This window comes from Hyperoodon ampullatus (genome assembly GCF_949752795.1).
Source record: "Hyperoodon ampullatus genome assembly, chromosome: 14".
Taxonomy (NCBI): Eukaryota; Metazoa; Chordata; class Mammalia; order Artiodactyla; family Ziphiidae; genus Hyperoodon; species Hyperoodon ampullatus.
The window spans coordinates 64,802,964-64,819,857 of NC_136927.1; the positions used below are offsets into that span (position 1 = coordinate 64,802,964).

The window sequence follows — 16,894 nt, forward strand, 5'->3', positions numbered from 1 at the left end:
TTGGCCCCTCAGTTCACATCTGTGTTTTTCCGATTACGTGAGACAATAAAAGATCTTTGTTGCTAATCTGAGTGGGTTACTGTTACCTGCAATCAAACTATTTTGGACTAATACACTAATACCACCCATCTCACAGAGTTATCATAAAAATTAAATATGCCTGGTACACAGTAAATTTCAAATAAGTATTTGCTGAGTGCATAAAGAAATGATGATCACATAGCAAGCACTCAAAATATTAATTTCCCTCTTTCATCTACCTCATATCTCAGAGATTTTGCAGGAATCAAATGAAATAATGCATTATTCCTTACAAAATGTTTTCAAACAAGTGTAAGACACTATTTCTATCCTAATCAGACTGTGAGAAGATCAAGAACACAAAATGCCTTTTTTTAATTAAACTTTTATTTGGGAATGATTTTCAACTTACAAAAAAGTTGTATAGACAAAACATCTCTTCTTTTTTTAAAAAGATTTATTATTTATTAATTAATTTATTTATTTCTGGCTGTGTTAGGTCTTAGTTGCAGCATGCAGGATCTTCGTTGAGGCACGTGGGATCTTTCGTTGCAGTGTGCAGGTTTCTCTCTAGTTGTGGTGTGCGGGTTTTCTCTTCTCTAGTTGTGGCACGCAGGCTCCAGGGCACCTGGGCTCTGTAGTTGTGGCACGCAGGCTCTCTAGTTGAGGCACATGGGCTCAGTAGTTGTGGCAAGTGGGCTTAGTTGCCCTGCAGCATGTAGGATCTTAGTTCCCTGACCAGGAATTGAACCCGCGTCCTCACCAGTGGTAAAGGCAGATCCTTTACCACTGGACCACCAGGGAAGTCCCAAAACATCTCTTCTCAAAGGTACAGACTAAACTTTTTGGCCCTATTATATATATATATATATATATATATATATATATATATATATATATTTTTTTTTGGCGGTACACGGTCCTCACTGCTGTGGCCTCTCCCGTTGCGGAGCACAGGCTCCAGACGCACAGGCTCAGTGGCCATGGCTCATGGACCCAGACGCTCTGCGGCATGTGGGATCTTCCCAGACCGGGGCACAAAGCCATGTCCCCTGCATCGGCAGGCAGACTCTCAACCACTATGCCACCAGGGAAGCCCCTGGCCCTATTATATTTTTAAATGACTTCTTATGCGATATAATAAACAGAATTTCACCTCTGAAAAACATTATGTCGTTTCATTATGATCAAATATAACTTGCATGGGGTTTAGCTACATTAGAGCCAGTAATCTAAATTCAAAGTTGGACCCACCTCCCCAAGCTGAAGTCTGACCTACTAAATCAGAAACTCTGCCGGTAGGGCCCAGGACTCTGTTAACAAGCCTTCCAGGTGACTCTGATACACACTCAAGATTGAGAACAACTGCCCTAGATGCCTATGCATTCTTTCCATCCCTCTCCCAACCACCAGGCCCAGTCCCTTCATCTTTATATGCTAGTCATAATTATCAACAGCCACAAGGCTACTTCTTGAACCTTCAGCAAAATGGGATCTTTTAAATCCTGTTGAAAAAGAATGTAACCTAATCCCAGGGCACAGGCCTCCTTAATTAAGCAAGCACTGATACAAAACAAATGTGAATAAAACCCAAAAGTATATACAAAGGAAACTTAATGGTGATTATCTCTGGGTGGTGGGGGATTATTGGTGATCTTTATTTTCTTGTTTGCACTTTTTCTGAACTTCCCAAATTTTCTATAGCTTATGTAATAAAAACAGACTATTTTAAAAAGTAGGCGGAAGAAGAGAAAAAAAAACAAACATCTTGTATCATCTGGAGACCCTGAATGCAGTCCCTCCAAGTCCCCTAACAGTTACCTTGAGGATGTTCTGGCACTCAATGAAGTCACTGTGGAGGTGGCTGGTTGCATACAGCTTAAGGAGCAGCTGAGGAATTCCACTCCATTTGGACTGTTTGTCCCTCTCCGTCAAAAAAGTTTCAGTGAACTGTGAGGCAAAAGAAAAAAAAAAAAAAAGAGGAAAAGTTTACTGGTGAGGAAAGAACTACTAGCATATACAGCAAAAGAGAGCAGCTGGCTCCCAAACCCACCCAGGACAAATAATTCAAAGGTCTTTCTAAACGTTCAGAAGTTCCCCAACAGCCTGCAAGATAAAAGTCCAGCTCCTTGTTCGTGATACACACCCTTCCTATTCTATCGCCTACTTTCCTCTCTAGCTTCGTCTCTTTCCCAGTGCCCGCTCTAGGCTCCAGATGCACATGTTCTCTCTCTGTGCCTCTCTGCACATGCTTTTCCCTGCCTACAGAGCTGTGTACCTGTATATATGATATGCCACCTGTGCGGGGAGAAAATAAACCTAAGGTTGGGGCAAGGTGGGTAATTATTTACACACACACCCATATACAGTTGACCCTTAAACACAGGTTTGAACTGTGTGGGTCCTCTTATATATGGGATTTTTTTCAAAAGTAAATACTACAGTACTACACAATCCACAACTAGTTGAATCTGCAGGTGCAGGGAAACTGCAGGTATGGAGGGCCAACTCAAAGCTATACAAGAATTTTCAACTGTGGAGGGTCAGTGCCCCGACCCCCTGTATTGTTCAAGGGTGAACTCTAGGGCTTCCCTGGTGGCGCAGTGGTTGAGAATCCGCCTGCCGATGCAGGGGTCATGGGTTCGTGCCCCGGTCTGGGAAGATCCCACATGCCGCGGAGCGGCTAGGCCCGTGAGCCATGGCCACTGCCATCCGGAGCCTGTGCTCCGCAACAGGAGAGGCCACAACAGTGAGAGGCCCGCGTACCGCAAAAAAAAAAAAAAAAAAAAAAGGGTGAACTCTACTGCCACAGAACATCTTTGGATGTCTTTTCTATCTGGAAAGCTCCTTCTCCTCCCTGTCTTTTCTACCCAGAAAGCTCTTTCTACTAAATGCAAGCCAAAAAACCAGAAATTTTCTTTGATAGGCCTTCCCCTCTCTCCTTTCTAAGAGTCTGGGGCCTTATCTAACATTTATCATATTGTATCATAATTACTGGCTCATTTGTCCCCCCCTCCTGTAGACCACAAGCTCCTTCAAAGTAGGTACCAAGCTGTGTTTATTGTGCACACCTTCTTTCTCTCAAAGAATGCCAGGCACAGATCAGACACTCAGTAAATGTGCGAAGGCATGAGCAATAGCCTAGTCTAATGACAGGTTCATTAATCAATATGGCAGTGTCTACTTTGGGGACACAGCATTACCAGGTGCCAGAAGTCAATTATTTTCATGTACACTTGTCCCTCAATTAGATCAAAAGTTCACTGTAATTTATTACAGGACATGCAGGTCTTCAATAACATCTTAGCCTATCCAGACGCATATAAGTCCTATGACCTTGAACAAGTCCCATTATTCTTCCTGAGCTTGTTTTCTTAGATTGTAAAAATAGGATAATACAGGGGTAATGGGAGGTAATGAGATGTTTGTGAAAGTAATTTGTATTAGGGTGAACCATAGGAAATTACCACTTCTGTAGGTCTGAATGATTATCAGAAATTTTATATACTTCAAGCAAGCTCAAATCAAGGCATGCCCCAAAACTATGAAAAAACATCCTTCCCTTCCTTGAAAGGAGAGAAAGAGAAGACGATAATGGTTTCATGGGACTCAGCAAAAGCAGTGCTTACAGACAAATTTATAGTTATAAACATTTATATTAAAAAGGAGAGAGGATCTCAGATGATCTTATCTTCCACCATAAGAAACTAGGAGAAAAAAGGAATAAATCAAACCCAAAGCAAGCACAAGGAAATTAAAAAGATCATTGCAAAAATAAGCGATATAGAGAAAAGAAAAATAACAGAGAAAAATCAACAAAATCAAATTTGGTTCTTTGAAAAACCAACAATATTGAAAATAGTTACAGTGACCAACTCACACTGACTCAACTATATTCAGGAATGAAAGAGGGGACAATACTACCAATTTTAAGGAAACAAAAAGGTTTACAAGGAAGTACTAGGAGCAAGTGTATGCCAACAAACTACATAACTTAGATGAAATATACAAATTCCCAGAAAGACACAAACAACAGAAACTGACTCAAGAAGAAACAGAAAATCTGACATACCTACAACAACTAAAGAGATCAAATTAGTAATTTAATAGGAAAGGAAGAAAGGGAGGGAGGGAGCAAGTAAGGAAGGAAAGAAACTACCCACAAAGAAAAGCCCAAGTCCAGATGCTTCCCTGGTAAATTCTACTGAACATTTAAAGAGAAATTAGCAAATACTTCACAGACTCTTCCATAAAACAGAAGAGGAGGGAACAGGTCCCAACTCATTCTTTGAGTCTACTATTACCCTGATACCAAAACCAAACAAAGACATTAAAAGAAAACTTACAGAACAATATCTCTGATGAATATAAACACAAAAACGTCCAGCAAAATAGCTGGTCCTTGAACAACATGGGGGTTAGGGGTGACAACTGCCCATACAGTTGAATTTTACAATCAGCCCGGTATCAAGGGTTCTACATCCACAGATTCAACTGCAGATCATGCAGTACTGCAGTAAGTATTTATTGAAAACAATCCATGTATAAGTGGACTCATGGAATTCAAACCTATTGTTCAAGGATCAGCTGTGCTAGCAAACCAAATCCAACAATATGTAAAAAGGATTATACAACAGGACAAAGCAAGATGCATGTCAGGAATGCAAGGTTGGGTCAAACATGAAAACTAATCAATGTAATCAACCTGATAAAGGGCATTAATCAAAATTCCACAGCTATCATCATAATTAACGGTGAAAGCCTCAAAGGCAAATATATTGTAAAGGCTGAGGATCAACCACTTAAATAAGCTATATGAAGATTAAAAGACAAAAAATTGTAAAGTCAACTGTAACTATAATAAACAATAAAGGGATAAACATAAAGATATAAACTATGACATCAAAAACAAAATGTGAGGCAGAGGAGTAAAAAAACGTAGATCTTTTAGAATGCATTTGAACTTACATGACTATTAGTTTAAAACAAGTCAATACAGTTATAAGTCAACATATATGAACCTCATAGTAACCACAAATCAAAACCTAAAATAGATACACAAACACTAGAGAAAAAGGAACACAAGCATGCCACTAAAGAAAATCGTCAAACCACAAAGGAAGAAACTAAAAGAAGAAAAAGAGAACAGAGGAGAACTACAAAAACAACCAGAAAACAAGTAACAATAGGGACTTCCCTGGTGGTGCAGTGGTTAAGAATCTGCCTGCCATTGCAGGGGACACAGGTTCAATCCCTGGTCCGGGAAGATCCCACATGCTGCGGAGCAACTAAGCCCATGCACCACAACTACTGAGCCTGCAATCTAGAGCACGCACACCACAACTACTGAAGCCCACATGCCTAGAGCCTGTGCTCTGAAACAAGAGAAGCCACTGCAATAAGAGGCCCGCGCACTGCAACAAAGAGTAGCCTCTGCTCACCGCAACTTGAGAAAAGCCCACGTGCAGCAACGAAGACCCAACATGGCCAAAAATAAATAAATTTTTAAAAAAAGGAAAGAAGGCCCTGATCATTAAAAAAAAAAAAAAAAAGTAACAATAAGTACATACAAGGCAGTAAGTACATACCTATCAATAATCATTTTAAATGTCAATGGACTAAATGCTCCAATCAAAAGACATAGGGTGGCTGACTGGATAAAAAACCAAGACCCATCTATATGCTGTTTATAAAAGACTCATTTCAGAGCTAAAAACACACCTGAAAGTGAGGGGATGGAAAAAGACATTTCATGCAAATGGAAATAACAAGAAAGAATACTCATATCAGACAAAATAGACTTTAAAGCAAAGTATATAACAAAAAAAGGGCATTATATAATAGTAAAGGAATCAACAGAAGAGAGAATGTAACACTCATTTACATATATTCACCTAATACAGAAGCACCTAAATACATACCGCAAACATTAACAGACATAAAAGGAAAAGTTGACAATAACACAATAATAGTAGGGGATTTAACACCCCACTTACATCAATGGACAGATCACTGAGACAGAAAATCAATAATGAAACAGTGGTCTTAAATAACACATTAGACCAGTTGTACTTAATAGGTATCTACAGGACAGTCCATCCAAAAAAAGAACATACATTCTTTTCAAGTGCACATGGAACATTCTCCAGGAAAGACCACATGCTAGGCCACAAAACTAGTCTCAACAAATTTAAGTGCATAGATAATTATGTCAAGCATTTTTTCTGACCACAACAGTATGAAACTAGAAACCAATTACAAGAAAAATGGGGAAAAAACACAAACAGGTGGAGACTAAATTAAACTACCAAAAAACCAATGGGTCACTGAAGAAATCAAAGAGGAAATCAGAAAATACCCAAAGAATGCAAATGGAAACACAACATTCTAAAATCTGAGATGCAGCAAAAGCAGTTCTAAGAGGGGAGTTTACAGTGATACAGGCCTATATCAAGAAACAAGAAAAATATCAAATAAAGAACCTAACCTACTATCTAAAGGAATCAGAAAGAAGAACAAAGCCCAAAGTCACAGAAGGAAGGAAATAATAAAAATCAGAGAGGAAATATATAAGAGAAACCAAAAAAAAAAAAAAAAAAAAATAGAAAAGATCAATGAAACCAATATCTAGTTTTGTTTTTTTTAAGATAAAACAAAACTGTTAAGCCTTTAGCCAGAAAGAGAGAGGACCCAAATAAACAAAATAAGAAATGAAAGAGGAGAAATAACAACTGATATCACAAAGATACAAAAAAATCACAAGCGAATATTATGATCAGTTATGCGCCAACAAGTTGGACAACCTAGAAGAAATGGACAAATTTCTAGAAACATACAACCTTCCAATACTAAATCAGGAAGAAACAGACAATATGAACAGCCTGATCACTAATAGTGAAACTGAATTTGAAATTTAAAAAACTTCCAGCAAACAGAAGTCCAGGACCAGACAGCTTCACAGGAGAATTCTACCAAACATATAAAGAAGAAATAATAACTATACTCAAACTATTCCAAAAAATTGAAGAGGACGGAACACTCCCAAATTCCTTCTACCAGGCCACCATTACCGTGATATCAAAACCAAAGACACTACAAAACAAAATTACAGGTCAATATTTCTGATGAATATAGATGCAAAAATCCTCAACAAAATACTAGCAAACCGAATTCAACAATATATAAAAGTGATCATACATCATGATAAAGTGAGATTTATTCCAGAGATGCAAGGATGGTTCAATATCCACAAATCAATCAGTGATACACCACATTAACAAAAGAAAAGGATAAAAAATCACATGAATGTCTCAATAGATACAGAAAAAGCATTTCACAAAATTCAACATACATTCATGATAAAAACTCCTGTCAATGTTGGTAATACAGAGAACATATCTCAACATAATGAAGGTCATTTATGACAAACCCACAGCTAACATCATACTCAACAGTGAAAAGCTGAAAGATTTTCTTCTAAAATCAGGAAAAAGACAAGGATGCCACTCTTGCTACTTCTATTTAATGTAGTATTGGAAGCCATACCCACAGCAATCAGACAAGAAAAAGAAATAAAAGGCATCCAGAGTGGAAGGAAAGAAGTAAAACTGTCACTATTTGCAGATGACATGACACCATATATAGGAAACCCTAAAATTTCCACCAAAAAACTATTAGAATAAATGAATTCAATAAAGTTGCAGAACACAAGATTAATATACAGAAATCTGTTGCTTTTATATATACTAATAATGAACTATCAGAAAGAGAAAACAAGAAAACAATCCCACTTAAAATCATACCAAAAAGAATACCTAGAAATAAACTTAACCAAGGAGGTAAAAGATCTATACTCGGAAAACTATCAAACACTTATGACGGAAATTAAGGATGATACATAGAAATGGAAAGATATCCTGTGTTCTTGGATTAGAATGATATTGTTAAAATGTCCATACACCCAAAGCAATCTACAGATTTAATGCAATCTCTATCAAAATACCCATGGCATTTTTCACAGAACTAGAACAAATTCCTAAAATTTATATGGAGCCACAAAAGACCTTGTATTCCCACACCAATCCTGAGGAAAAAAGAACAAAGCTGGAGGTAACGCACTCCCTGATTTCAGACTATACGACAAAACTACAGTAACCAAAACTGCACAGTACTGGCACATACATGCAGACACAGATCAGTGGAACACAATAGAGAGCCCAGAAATAAACCCCCACACTTACGGTCAATTAATTTACAGCAAAGGAGACAAGAATATACAATAAGAAAAGACAGTCTCTTCCATAAGTGGTGTTGGGAAAACTGTACAGCTACATGATAAACAATGAAATCTGTAACAAACACTGTAAACCAACTATACTTCAATAAAATAAATTTTAAAAATATTTGAACATTTTCTCACACCATATAAAAAATAAACTCAAAATGCATTAAAGATCTAAATGTAAGACTGGAAACCATAAAACCCCTAGAAGAGAACACAGACAGAACACACTTTGACATAAATCATAGCAGTATGTTTTTGTACCAGTCTCCTAAGGCAAAAGAAACAAAAGCAAAAATAAATAAATGGGACGTGATCAAACTTAAAAGCCTTTGCACAGCAAAGGAAACCATCAACAACATGAAAAGGCAGAACCTACTGAATGGGAGAAAATATCTGCAAATATATGACTGATAAGGTATTAATATCTAAAATATATAAACTGTTCATACTACTCAAATCAAATATACAAACAACCCAATTAGCAGAAATTAGCTTAACACTGTAAGTCAACTATACTTTAATAGAATAGAGGAAAAAAATATAAACAACCCAATTTAAAAATGGGTGGAAAACCTAAATAGACATTTTTTTCAAAGAAGACATAAACACGGCCAAGAGGCACATGAAAAGATGCTCAACATTGCTAATCATCAGAGAAATGCAATTCAAAACCACAGTAAGATATCAGTTCACACCTGTTAGAATGTCTATCATCATAAAGTCTACAAATAACAAATGTTGGGGAGGATGTAGAGAAAAGGGAACCCTAGTACACTGTTGGTGGGAATGTAAATTGTTTCATCCAGTACAGAAAACAGTACAGAGGTTCCTCAAAAAACTGAAAACACAATTACTGTATAATACAACAATTCCACTCTTGGCTATATATCTGAGGAAAACGAAAACACTAATTCAAAAAGAAACATGCACCCCAATGTTCATAGCAGCACTATTTACAATAGCCAAGATATGGAAGCAACCTAAGCATCCATCAACAGACGAATGGATAAAGAAGATGTGGTATATATATACAACAGAATACAAGGTTGCAGGATACAAAATCAATATACAATACACTCAGCAATAAAAAAGGATGAAAGGACCTAGAAGGTATTATGCTTAGTGAACTAAGTCAGAGAGAGAAAGACAAATACTGTATATTATCACTCATATGTGGAATCTAAAAAATAAAATGAATTAATGTAACAAAACAGAAACAGACTCAGATACTGTGAACTAGTGGTTACCAGTGGAAAGAGGGGAGGGGCAATAAGAGATACAAACTACTATGTATAAAATAAATAAGCAACAAGGATATTTTGTACAGAACAGGGAAATATAGCCATTATTTTATAGTAACTTTAAACAGAGTATAATCCGTAAAAATACTGAATCACTATGCTGTACACCTGAAACAATATGATACTGTATATCAACTACACTTCAATTAAAAAAAGAAAAAGAAAAACTGGGGAAATCTGAATAAAGTATGGACAAAAGTTCAGGACCAGATGGCTTCAGAGGCGAATTCTATCAAACATTTAGAGAACAGTTAACACCTATCCTTCTCAAACTCTTCCAAAAAACTGCAGATGGAGGAATACTCCCAAACTCGTTCTATGAGGCCACCATCACTCTGATACCAAAACCAGACAAAGATATCACAAAAAAAGAAAATTACAGACCAATATCACTGATGAACATAGATGCAAGAATCCTCAACAAAATACTAGCAAACAGAAACCAACAACACATTAAAAAGATCATACACTGGACTTCCCTGGTGGCACAGTGGTTAAGAATCTGCCTGCCAAAGCAGGGGACATGGGTTCGAGCCCTGGTCTGGGAACATCCCACATGCCACGGAGCAACTAAGCCCATGCGCCACAACTACTGAGCCTGCACTCTAGAGCCTGCAAGCCACAACTACTGAGCCTGAGTGCCACAACTACTGAAGCCCGCACACCCAGAGCCCATGCTCTGTAACAAGAGAAGCCATCAGAATCAGAAGCCTGCACACTGCATGAAGAGTAGCCGCCACTTGCTGCAACTAGAGAAAGCCCACATGCATCAATGAAGACCCAACGCAACCAATAAATAAATAAATATATATATATGGTGTATGTATAAAGATCATACACCATGATCAAGTGGGATTTATCCCAAGGATGCAAGGATTCTTCAACATATGCAAAACAATGTGATACACCATATTAAAAATTAAAGAAAAAAAGCATATGCTCACCTCAATAGATGCAGAGAAAGATTCTGACAAATTCAACACCCATTTATGATAAAAACTCTCCAGAAAGTGGTCATAGAGGGAACCTACCTCAACATAATAAAGGCAATATATGACAAACCCACAGCAAACATCATTCTGGTGATGGTGTGGGTGAAAAACTGAAAGCATTCCCTCTAAGATCAGGAACAAGACACGGATGTTCACTCTGGCAACTATTATTCAACATAGTTGGAAGTCCTAGCCACAGGAATCAGAAAGGAAAAAGAAATAAAAGGAATACAAATTGGAAAAGAAAAAGTAAAACTGTCACTGTTTGCAGATGACATGAGACCATCCATAGAAAATCATAAAGATGTCACCAGAAAACTATTAGAAATAATCAATGAATTTGGTAAGGTTGCAGGATACAAAATTAATGCACAGAAATCTCTTGCATTCCCATACACTAACAACAAAAGATCAGAAAGAGAAATTAAGGAAACACTCCCAATTACCATTGAAACAAAAAGAATAAAATACCTAGAAATAAAACCTAAGGAGGCAAAAGACCTGTACTCAGAAAACTATAAAACACTGATGAAAGAAATCAAAGATGGCATAAAGAAATGGGGAGATATACCATGTTCCTGGATTGGAAGAATCAATATTGTGAAAATGACTATACTAACCAAAGGAATCTACAGATTCAATGCAATCCCTATCAAATTACCAATGGCATTTTTCACAGAATTAGGACAAAAAATCATACAATTTGTACGGAAACATAAAAAAGACCCCAAATAGCCAAAGCAATATTGAGAAAGAAAAACGGAGCTGAAGGAATCAGGCTCCCCAACTTCAGACTATACTACAAAGCTACAGTAATCCAGACAGTATGGTACTGGCACAAAAACAAATATAGATCAATGGTACAGGATAGAAAGCCCAGAGATAAACCCACACATGTATGGTCACCTAATCTATGACAAAGGAGGCAAGAATATACAATGGAAACAAGACAGCCTCTTCAATAAATGTTGCTGGGAAAACTGGAAAACTACATGTAAAAGAATGAAATTAGAATACTCCCTAACACTGTACACAAAAATAAACACAAAATGGATTAAAGAACTAAATGTAGGACCGGACACTATAAAACTCTTAGAGGAAAACAGGAAAAACACTCATTGACGTAAAACAGAGCAAGATCTTTTATGACCCACCTCCTAGAGTAATGAAAATAAAAACAAAGATAAGCAAATGGGACATAATTAAACTTAAAAGCTTTTGCACAGCAAAGGAAACCATAAACAAGACGAAAAGACAACTCACAGAATGGGAGAAAATATTTGCAAACGAAGCAACAGACAAAGGATTAACCCCCAAAATATACAAACAGCTCATGCAGCTCAATATCAAGAAAAAACCAAACAACCCAATCAAAAAATGGGCAGAAGACCTAAATAGACATTTCAGCAAAGAAGGCATACAGATGGCCAAGAGGCACATTAAAAGATGCTCAACATCACTATTAGAGAAATGCAAATCAAGACTACAATGAGGTATCACCTCACACAGGTCAGACTGCCGATCATCAAAAAATCTACAAACAATAAGTGCTGGAGAGAGTGTGGAGAAAGGGAACCCTCTTGCACCGTTGGTGGGAATGTAAATTGATACAGCCACTGTGGAGAACAGTATGGAAGTTTCTTAAAAAACTAAAAATAGAACTACCATATGACCCAGCAATCCCACTACTGGGCATATACCCTGAGAAAACCATAATTCAAAAAGACACATGTACTCCAATGTTTACTGCAGCACTATTTACAATAGCCAGGACATGAAACAACCTAAATGTCCATCGAAAGATGAATGGGTAAAGAAGATGTGGTACATATATATAACAGAATATTACTCAGCCATAAAAAGAAATGAAATTGGGTCATTTGTAGAGATGTGGATGGACCTAGAGTCTGTCATACAGAGTGAAGTAAATCAGAAAGAGTAAAACACATATATATGGAATCTAGGAAAATGGTACAGATGAACCTATTTGCAGGGCAGGAATAGAAAGGCCGACCTAGAGAATGGACGTGTGGACATGGGGCGGAAGGGGAGGCAGGATGAATTGGGAGATTAGGTTTGACATAAATACACTATCATGTGTAAAACAGATAGCTAGTGGGAACCTGCTGTATAGCACAGGGAGCTCAGCTCGGTGCTCTCTGATGACCGAGATGGATGGGTTCGGGGGTGGGGGTGGGAGGTCCAAGAGGGAGGGGATATATGTACACATATAGCTGATTCACTTCACTGTACAGCAGAAACTAACACAACACTGCAAAGCAATTATACTCCAATAAAAAAATTTTTTTAATAAAATAAAAAATAAAATGAATGAATATAACAAAACAGAAACAGATACTGAGAACAAACTAGTGGTTACTAGTGGAAAGAGGGGAGGGACAATAAGAGATACAAACTACTATGTATAAAATAAATAAGCAACAAGGATATTTTGTTCAGCACAGGGAAATATAGCCATTATTTTATAGTAACTTTAAACAGTATAATCCATAAAAATACTGAATCACTATGTTGTACACCTGAAACAATATGATATTGTAAATCAACTATACTTCAAGTAAAAAAAGAAAAGAAAAATCGGGGAAATCTGAATAAAGTATGGACTTCACTTTTTAAAAAAGTGAAAGCCTGGGCTTCCCTGGTGGCACAGTGGTTGAGAATCCGCCTGTCGATGCAGGGGACACAGGTTCGTGCCCCGGTCCGGGAAGATTCCACTTGCCGCGGAGCGGCTGGGCCTGTGAGCCATGGCCACTGAGCCTGCGCATCCGGAGCCTGTGCTCCGCAACGGGAGAGGCCACGACAGTGAGAGGCCCGTGTACCACAAAAAAAAAAAAAAAAAAAAAGGAAGATCCTAAGAGAACACTTAGTGAATCATTTTGCAGAGGGGATTAGTTAATGTCAGGTGATAGACATGACTTTATTATAGTTGTTATATATTTTAATGTATATCTACACAAACTGTACCCACAATGAATAAAAAGAAAGACTCTCATCAATGCATATCATAGTTAAATTTCAGAATACCAGAAAGAGAGATGATCCTAAAAATGCTTAGGGAGTGAGGAGTGGGAAAATAGGTCATGCACAAAGGACAGGGAATCAGAACAGAACCTCTCAACAGCTACACCAAATACTTAAAGACAATGGAATAATATAATGCCATTAAAAATTTAAGGGAAAATAACTTCCAACTTAGAATTCTATACCCAGCTAAACTAAATACTCAAGTATAAGAATAAAAGACATTTTCAGACACGCAAGCTTTAAAAAAAAGTTACCTCCCATGTAGGCTTTCTTAGGAGGCTGCTAGAGAATGTACTCCCCCAAGAAAAAGGAAAACAGGATTCAGAAAACAGAGATCCAAAACATGAGAAAAATAAATAAAATGACCTGAATTTGGTGAAGGGAAATCCCAAGAATTCACCTATACAGCTGTTCTAGCAAATAACTAGTCCAAATTGGAGGACAGAGGGTTCCAAGAAAGATTTCTTTAAAAAAAAAAAAAAAAAAAAGTAGGAGTTTTAGAATTTGGGAGTCAATTGTAAGTAAACAAAAAGAAAAGCAAATTTTATAAGGATGATTATACTAGTGAAAGAAGCCAGACTCAAAATGCTACATATGGAATGACTCCATTTCTATGATAGTAAAATGGCATTAACAGAATAGAAAACAGATGAGAAGCTGCCAAAGAAGGGCGGTGGGGAAGGGGTTGACTACTACAAGGGAATTTCTAAATCCTAACTGTAGTGGTGGCCACACAACGGTGTGTGCTTGTCGAGACTTGTAGAACTATACACGGAAAGGGTGAATTCTACTATATTTGTATCTCAATTTAAAGAGTAGGGGGAGAAAGGGCAGCTTTTAACTCTAAGAAAAACAAATCATACAGAACAAATACAATTGTTGTATACTATATGCCTCTGCTATAAACAATTATATCTCATCACTATCATCATAGTGTAAATACTTAACACCAATAGCCAAAACTGATATAACTACATAAGGAGAATGATGGAGACCAAATGTGTAGCACAGGGTGCTGTGAATTAAATCCTAATCTCTACAAGAGGAAGAAAACAGATAATCTCTAAAACTGTAAAGTCAAGAAATAGCCTTATAAGCATGTTATTTAGAATGCTGGCTTTCCTGTTTCCTGGACTCTTCCCCTACAAAAGAAAACAGCTACAGTGTGGGCAGTGGTTGCCTGGGGAGGGTGGAACTTGGGGGTGAAAAGTGGGGGCACTGCTGTTATTTGTTACAAGGTTCATGATACCCAGAGATCCTCCAAATCGTATTCAAAATTTTCAACTTCACATGGAATTTCTTTTACCACTACTAGTTTGTCTCACAAGGCATTTACTCTCATTTAAAAATAAACATCTGGGGCTTCCCTGGTGCTGCAGTGGTTAAGAATCTGCCTGCCAATGCAGGAGACATGGATTCGAGCCCTGGTCCAGGAAGATCCCACATGCAGTGGAGCAACTAAGCCCGTGAGCCACAACTACTGAAGCCTGCACTCTAGAGCCTGCGAGCCACAACTACTGAGCCCATGTGCCACAACAACTGAAGCCCGTGTGCCTAGAGCCCGCGCTCCACAACAAGAGAAGCCACCGCAATGAGAAACCTGCGCACCTCAATGGAAGAGTAGCCCCCGCTCGCCGCAACTAAAGAAAGCCCATGCACAGCAACAAAGACCCAACACAGCCCAAAACAAAAATTAATTAATTAATTAATTTAATTTTTTTTAAAAAAGTATCCGCCTTCCAATGCAGGGGACATGGGTTCCAGCCCCGGTCCAGGAAGATCCCACATGCTGCGGAGCAACTAAGCCCATGCACCACAACTACTGAACCTGCGCTCTAGAGCCCACGTGCCTACAGCCTGCACTCCGCAACAAGAAGCCACCGCAATGAGAAGCCCGCACACAGCAACATAGAGTAGCCCCCACTCGCCACAACTAGAGAAAGCCCGCATGCAGCAACGAAGACCCAATGCAGCCAAAACTAAATAAATTTATAAATAAATAAATAAGATAAAAATAATCATCTGGATTTTGTTTTCCTTGTGAACAGCTGAGTAGTGTGATGAAAAGAGCCACCATCCAGGCATCTTCAAAGTTGAATTTTTGGCAGATGTTATATGGGTTTCTTCTCTCAGAATACTTGTGGTTTGACAGTTTACAGGAGTGATAATCTCTTACATCATGCTGCCTAAGCTGTCAACCTGTTTAGTGAATGTGACACTTCCAGACATTTACAGTTTTCATTGACTTATTTTTGTCTTTACTGCTTTTCTTTTTAAATAATTAAAGGCTGAATTCCATAAACATAAAATGTATATCTTACTTGTTTAGTCCTAAGATTATCTAATGCCTCAAAATGCATTAAGTGCAAGTAAATACCCTTCTTAAAGAATAATTAATGAAGATTAAATACCTTTAATTAATGAAGATTAAATACACTGTTATATTATTCTGATAACAAACATTAACCAATGAATGCTTGTGTCTACTTTAATGGGATTTGTTTTAATATAAGAATGAATTTTATGGTTTGCGAATACAAAAACTTTGTTTAAATATTATTCATATTTTTAATTAATGAGAATTTATCCTATCTACAGGGTTTTTGATATCAAATTATCCTTGACAGGCAAAGGAAGACTGTATTTGACTTGAACCGCTAGGTTTCAAATGCTAATGCTCAGAACAAGGTTAAAACAATTGTGCCAACTGAAATTTAAAAAAAAAAAAAGAGGAGTCAATCTAAAAAAATATATATGAGGTAACACTCAGGTAGAATTTAGACATGCCAAAAATCACGAAGGAAGCAATGACCAGAAATTTGGGAAACAAAACAGGATGCCATAACCCAGCCTGTCACCAGATTGCCAAACTGAAGTAATATCTCTAGGTGTGGTGGGTCATGACCTGTGTGAGTTGCTTTGCCTAGTCTATCCCTTTCCCTCAATTCCTACTGATCGTGCAGAGTCTTGTGCACCCCTGGAAAGGAATCTGGATTTGATTCCAACTGCAATGGGATGCCATTGGAGGGTTTTAAGCAAGGGATTATAAGATCTGATTTGCTTTAGGGATCAAATGTGCTGATAAATGTGAACAGGCTCTGTAAATGCTAAAGCATCATACCAGCATATTTTATTACCTTGACAGAGGTCAAACTGAAAGGGAGAGATGAAAATAAGGAACATTAAAATCCAAGTAGGACAGGCCCATTCTAAATCATGTGGCCTGGGGTCTTCTCCCAGGCTTCTCTCAA

At 37.7% G+C, this 16,894-nt stretch overlaps 1 protein-coding gene across 2 annotated transcripts in view; it reads right to left on the bottom strand.

Annotated features, from left to right (window-relative positions):
• TRPC4AP (transient receptor potential cation channel subfamily C member 4 associated protein) overlaps positions 1–16,894 on the bottom strand; it is a gene marked incomplete at its 5' end in the record, with an annotated part of 71,613 nt that overhangs the window by 51,062 nt on the left and 3,657 nt on the right. For both annotated transcript variants that reach the window (XM_079720091.1, XM_079720090.1), the window contains one exon: positions 1,843–1,971. In XM_079720091.1, the coding sequence (XP_079576217.1) occupies positions 1,843–1,971 (129 nt within the window). The remainder of the gene's footprint in view (positions 1–1,842; positions 1,972–16,894) is intronic.